Raw genomic sequence first — 6,854 nt, 5'->3', positions numbered from 1 at the left:
CACACACACACACACACACACACACACACACACACACACACACCCCCTCTCTCAACTCCCCCTGTGAATTTGCCATTCCCCATGTGTTGCCCTCCTAGATTGCCCAGTTATCAGGAAGAAGCATGAAGAGTTCTGGAAAAGCAAGCTCAGCCCTGGGTGGGGCCTCAAAATAGAGCCAGCCTGTCCAGCCCCCTCCCCCTATTATAACATATTTACATAAGGACAGCGAAAGTTTGGAAGTAGAGGCTGTAAAATGAGTCCAGACCAGGTGATTAACTTCCTCCCTGCCAGGGGCTGATTAGGAAACAGCAAAGGTTGAGAACTTTCTCTTCTAACAAAACTCTAGACACCCACAGACTGCTCCACACCACAGGCAATCACAGGAAAGCAGCCTCTGGACCGGCTGGGGTCGGTCTCCCAGGCTCCCTCTGGCTGACTGAATTACTACCCTCAGTGCGTATGAGCTAACTCAAAGTCCAGGCTTGGGTACAGAAGACGGGACTGTGTGTGCAGTGCTCAGCCTGTGTTTGGTGAATGGAACCTATTAACTCTCATCACTGACAGTGCTCATAAGCTCATAAGTGCAAGAGCTACACAAAGAACTGGCCAGTCAAATGAACTCCATAGAAAATATTTTATTATTATCAAAAGCTCTGTGGCACGGCTTTGCAGAGGGGAACACACACCTCCTCTTCCTCTGTGGCCATGACAATAACACAGGACTGACAAGTGGAGTGTACCAATTCTGATCACCGCGGGACACATTCTGTGCTACCTACAGATAGATCATCAGGCCTCAGACCCTCAAACGGCCAACACTACCCAGGACCCTGGGAAAGCCACTGCCACACAATCTCACCACCTCCTATACAATTCAGAGTTCCAGGGAAGAAAGCAGGTGCAAAATTATATTTTCTTATGGGGGGGGGTGGTGGTCTTAGGGCTTGAACTCAGGGCCTGGGCACTGTCCCTGAGCTTTCTTACTCAAGGCTAACACTATCAGTTGAGTCTGCTTCTGGCTTTTTTGGTAGTTAAATGGAGATAAGAGTCTCATGGACTTTCCTGCCTGGGCTGGCTTTGAACCTTGATCCTTCAATTGCAGCCACCTGAGTAGCTACGATTATAGGCACGAGCCACTGGTGCCCAGCTTCTTTATGAAAATAAGGTAGTCATTGTGGAAAAATCAAAATACCACCATCTAAACCAGTGGCCAAGGATCCAGTCCTTGTGTGTGGCCAGGGATTTGGGTAGAGAAAGGTAGACGGGGTTGCTGGAGCTGTGATGAACGCATGCTCATCAGAGACCAGCTTTCCCATGGAAACCCTGACTCCCCCTTTCCAATGTCAGAGTGAGTACCACCCTTTCTGCTTCCCCACTGGGACACAGGTGACTTCCTTATAGTCTGTTGGTGCAGAGGGTAAGAGACAGAGGGAACGTGGCCTGGAAGGTCTGCTCAGTCAGGGGGCCGGGCCTCGGGGGTCCTCTCCTGTACCTCATCGTATTGTGGTGGTGGCGTCAGAGGCTCAATGGACGGGGGTGGGATGTTTTTGTCAGGGAGGTTGATTCTGAAGTCTTTGAGGTGAAGTTTCTCGGACTTAATCCTTCGAACTTTCAACGGCTTCAGGCGTTTGGCCATCTTGGAGTTCTGCCGATCAGGGGGCTGCCCTGGGCCCCCCTCGGCATCCGCTCTGGCAGCCGTGGGGGTGGATTCATCCAGCCCCGTTAACGACTCATAGGAGGGCAGAGAGACTCCCATCCCCGGGCTCTGCTCCAGTGCCCTGGCGCCCGAGTGGCTGGAATTCATTACTTCATCGTAGCTGGGGACATAGTATCGGGCTGACGCTTCCTCCTCCTCCTCCTCTTCCTCCTGGCTGCAGAGGGATAGACAGACAGACAGACAGACAGACTGGTGATCAGAAGCCTTGCAACCTCACTTCAGCTCCTGGGAGGCACCCAGGCTTCACACGCCACTGATGGGTCCCAGGAATACCAAAGCTAATGCTCCACCTGCCGTTTCTGTAAAAGCTTAGCACTCACCTGCCATGTTATATAGTTTTGTGTGCCTTGGGCCAAAGGATCAGATAGGCCTAAGTACTCAAATGCAGATGTGGTGTGTTACAGTCCCCTAGAGACCTGGGGGTATCTTGATGCCAGTGTTGTGGCTGGAGGGATGGGCCTTGGTCATGCTATTAGGAAAGGGAGGGTGGGCAGGAGAGGAGCTCACACCTGTGGCTACTACATCCTGTCACTTGAGGGTTTTGGCATCAATTTCCTTTGCCTGGGAGCCTTACAAAGGCGACCACATGCCAGGCCAGGCTGTTTATTCCAACACCCAGCTTGTCCTTTGGCCAAAGATGACAAGATTATATAACACAGACACCAATCTGAAGCAACATGGTCACCCCTAGGGACCAAAGAAGCATCTGGACTGTAACATTTGCATATATCGTAAGTTATAAGTTATTCTGCAATTGTACCTTCCAGGTTCCTCCCAAAACTCAATAAAATCAAACTTGCTCTCATTAGAATGTTGAATGGGAAAAATTCACCAATTCAGGAACCTTTTTTTTTTTTGGTGCTAGTGCTGGGGCTTGAACTCAAGGCCTAGGTCCTGCCTCTGAGCTGTTTTGCTCAAGGCTAACACGCTACCACTTGAGCCACAGGGCTACTTCTGACTTTTTGGTGGTTAACTGAGTCTCGCAGATCTTCCTGCCTGGGCTGGCTTCAAACCTTGATCCTCAGATCTCAGCCTTCTGAGTGGCTAGGATTACAAGCGTGAGCCACCAGTGCCTGGCAACTCAGGATATTTTAAAAAATGCTTTCCATTTTACAAGCAGTCATGCCAAAGCTCTCTCTGAGGCTCCTCCACCTGACCCTGCAGGGTGGCCCTGGCTGACCCCTGAGGCCACCTTGTTGGCCCTCAGCTCCCTCCCGTTTACCTTTGGGAAGGCACTCGCCTGTGCTCCTGGCTGACCGGCATGGGGACAGGGAGTGGCTGATTTCCCTTCTTTGCTCTTCCCTGTGTCTCCATGGTTTCCAACACAAGCTAGTGTGACTGTGACGGTTAGCTCTATGTGACAGCCTGGGCTGCTCAGGCCAGATGCTGTTTCTGAGTATGTCTCTGAGGATCTTTCCAGAAGAGATGTAGCCTTGAATCTATGGACTCGGTTGGGCAGCAGCCCCCCGCCCCAGTGTGTTGGGCATGGCCCAACCCATTGAGGGGGCCACAGAATTGAAGGTCACACTATCTCCCTAGCTGGGCAGCTCCTCTCCTCTCCTCTTGCCCTGCTCAGATGGAGTTAAACCTCCAAAAAGCTTTCCTGTATGGTGGTTAATTATTTCCTATCTATCTATCTATCTATCTATCTATCTATCTATCTATCTATCTATCTATCTATCTATCTATCTATTTTGGTGGGATTGGAGTTTGAACTCAGAGTCTCCAACTTGTTCAGCTTGCTTGTTTAGCTGGTACTCTACCACTTCAGCCCTGCTTCCCACCCAGCTTTTTGCTGGTTATTTTGGAGATAGAATCTTGTAGATCTTTGTGGTTTCTAAATGCAATCCTCAGATCTCAGCTTTCCTGAGTAGCTAGGATTAGAGCCATGAACCACGGGTGCCCGGCCTTGGTGGTGGATCCTGACTGTCATGTGACTGGATTGAGAGATGCTCAGGATGTTGTCAGTAAAGCACATGTCTGTGGCTGTCTATGAGGGCATTTGCAGAGGTAATTAACTTAGAAGGGACGAGTCCTCTGGATGTGGTCACTTTGGGTCACCTGTCTTGGCCAATGTGATAGGCACAGAGAGAGAGAGAGAGAGAGAGAGAGAGGCAGACAGACAGACAGATACAGAGGCTGAGAGACAAGAGACAAACATACATGGGGAAAAGAGAGGGAAAGAGAGAAAGGAGAGAGGGAGAGAAAGGGAGAGGGAGAGGGAAAGGGATGGAGAGAGAAAGAGAGAGAGAGAGAGAGAGAACTAGATTTAACTTTTAAACCATCTTCATGGCATTTTGGGGTCAAATTCAATATTGTATCCCAACCTTTTTTCCTTTTCTTTTTGTTGGTTGTGGGGCTTGAACTTTGGGCCTGGGTGCTGTCCCTCGGCTCTTCAGCTCAAGGCAAGTACTCTACCACTTGAGCCACAGCGCCACTTCCAATTTTCTGGTGGTTAACTGGAGATAAGTGTCTCACAGACTTTCCTGCCCCCGCTGGCTTTGAACCACGATCCTCAGATCTCAGCCTCCTGAGTAGCTAGGATTACAGTCCTGAGCCACTGTGCCCAGCTTATCTCAACCTTTCCAAATCAAAGCAAAACATACCCAGCATGCTTGGGCAGGCAGACAAGCACCCGCACTGGTGCTATGTATGGCTACCCCAGGCCTTGCTCAGTTTCTTGGGGTGTCCACATCTTGGCACACCTGTAATCCAATCCCTCTGACTTGGGCAGCCCTAGGTTGTGTACAAATGATCAGCAGTTTCCCATGGCCTTTGTGTTAGAGACGGAGAAGGCAAAGCTAAACTAAAAAAAGCCAAACTAAAAAACTTCCACCCTCAACAGTCTGCGCTGGGCATGAGCCAGCTCGGTGGTAGAGCACTTGGCTACCATGTACAGGATCCAGGGTTCAATTCCCCAGTACTGCAAAAATCAAAACAAAAGAAACATGAATGTGACCCTTTCCTCCAGCCTGGGACCAGTCCATCCTCACCTGTCCTCGTCCTGGGCACGGGGCACGGCTCCCGCCTGCTGCTGGATGCGCGCCAGTTCCTCGCTCCGCCGCTGCTCCCGCTTGTCCCGGACACTCAGGCAGATGGACAGCAGCAGCAGCGCCACGCCGGCCCCGACCAGCACGTAGGCCACGGAGAAGGTCTTGCTCTTAAGGATCCCGCTCCCGATCTCCGTCTTGTTGCCCTGAGCCGTCGGTTTGTCGGTGCTGAACCCCGGTACCAGGTTCCACATGGCCATGATGACCCCGAGGACCAGCATTCCCAGGCCGATGGCCGTCAGCGCATAGTGAGAGCCACTGGCCTTGGATTGAGCCATCCTGGCGGTGGGAGCCGGGCACGGTCCGGCTCTTAGAAAGGAAATAAATAAATAAAAAGCAGAAGCAATTGATAGCTCTCAAGTGCACGGGAGACAATCTCTAGGGCCACAGGAACGAATCATCAAGAAATGGTTGCCCACAAAAGCTCCAGACATCCTGTGTGGACAGCGGTGGCGGCCGCGGGGCCTGGAAGGGGAACGGAAAGGGCCAAGAGAAAAATCAGTCCACAGCCATCCTGGCTTTTGCCCTGCCTCGGATGCAGCTCAGGTTTCCCTCAGGCTGCATCCTCAAGTGAGCAGGGGGTGGCTGAGCAGCCAGCCCCACAGCCAGAGCAAAATCTGGGCCTACCCCGCAGGGGCAGCAAGGTCAGAGCTCCGGGCACTGAGACATTCCTGCTTAATAGAGAGCAGGAAAGCCTCAGCCCTCCCTGGAGGCAGCGAAAGGCAGTGAGCAAAGGCTGAGCCAAGATCAATCACTGTCACTAACTGCTTGGAGTGACAGGGCATTGGCCAATGGTATGCCCCTAGAGGCTGTGCACCGCCCTCACTGGCTTCCTATTTAGAATAAGGTTCTTGGATACTATAACTCAGGCTGGGGCTTGAACTCAGAACCTCACACTCTTGCTTGGCTTTTTCACTCAAGGCTGGCACTCTACCACTTGAATCACTTCCAGCTTTTTGGCTGCTTCATTGAAGATAAAGAGTCTCACAGACTTTCCTGCCTGGGCTGGTTTTGAACCTGGATCCTCAGCTCTCAGCTTCTTGAGCAGTTAAGATGATAGGGGTGAGCCACCACACTCGGCTAGTTCTCTAGTTTTCTGATCACCCCAACTCAGGGGTCCCTTCCAGATGTCCCCAGAAACCCCCAAGGACTATGTCACAGGTCTCTCATTTGGTCACCCATCATTGTCATCTCTGGGCTTGGCACATAGCAAGAACTCAAATAAAGTGCCGTGAAATAAGAGACCCCCCCCACCACCAGAAGCCACCAGCAAAGCAAGCCTTTCTTCAGTCCTTTTCTGAAAGGCGCAGAAGCTTGCATGTCCCTGTTGAGCTTGGTGCCAGCCGGACCAAGAATCCGTCTCTCCATGAAGCAGCTCTAAGCACTGAGCTCAAGGGAGCAGACAGCAGCCCTGGGCCCCCACGGAGCCAGGTTGGCCCAGTCACTAGAACACTGGGACCCGAGGCACAGGCACTGGCCTTTGCTGCTCACCTGTCCTCCGGCACCCCCTGCAGCCACCCCTAATCACAGGGCACTGTTGGACGGTACAGCCGGTGAGGCTGGGGAGGGGTGGATCCTGTTTCCAGTCCTGCATTCTTTCCAATCTTTCCAAAAGGATGCTAACCAGGACGCCTGAAATCTGATGCGGAGGTATTTTCTCCGTCAACCCCGTGGAATTGGCCACTTTGTGAAGAGATACTCTCAAAATATTTGGGGCAACATCCTTTATCAGCTTGAGGTTCGAGCTTTCTTTTTTTTCCCACTAGACAAATATTTTTTGTGCATCCAAGAACCTGTCCAGCAGCATGCCAGGCACTGGGGAAGCCAGGGAAGGACTAATGGGGTGAACACCAATGGGGGCTGCTCCATACAGGGTATCAGAGGCAGGCAGTGTGGAGTGCTGGGCTTGAGACTTCACAGAGTCCTCTGAGAGGGGAAAATACCACTGGTATGGCAGGCTTCACCCCTACCCAGAGACAAATGGACCAAGAAAATGTGCCAGGCACTGGTGGCTCACGCCTTTAATTCTAGCTACTCAGGAGTCTGAGATCTGAGGATTGTGGTTTGAAGCCAGTCCAATTAAGAGT

General features: G+C 51.8%; 1 protein-coding gene across 1 annotated transcript in view; it reads right to left on the bottom strand.

Moving 5' to 3' along the window:
* Positions 1–1,082: 1,082 nt before the first annotated feature.
* The window catches only part of Tmem51 (transmembrane protein 51), an 8,148-nt gene continuing 2,376 nt past the window's right edge, over positions 1,083–6,854 (bottom strand). The window contains exons 2-3 of the mRNA XM_013022236.1: positions 4,711–5,232; positions 1,083–1,871 (exon numbers count right to left, since the gene is read on the bottom strand). Coding sequence (XP_012877690.1) covers positions 1,454–1,871; positions 4,711–5,045 — 753 coding nt within the window. The 5' untranslated portion in view covers positions 5,046–5,232 and the 3' untranslated portion in view covers positions 1,083–1,453. The remainder of the gene's footprint in view (positions 1,872–4,710; positions 5,233–6,854) is intronic.

The sequence above is a fragment of the Dipodomys ordii genome, unplaced genomic scaffold, assembly GCF_000151885.1.
Source record: "Dipodomys ordii isolate 6190 unplaced genomic scaffold, Dord_2.0 Scaffold61, whole genome shotgun sequence".
In the NCBI taxonomy this organism is placed as follows: Eukaryota; Metazoa; Chordata; class Mammalia; order Rodentia; family Heteromyidae; genus Dipodomys; species Dipodomys ordii.
This window is presented reverse-complemented; position numbering and strand designations above follow the sequence as displayed.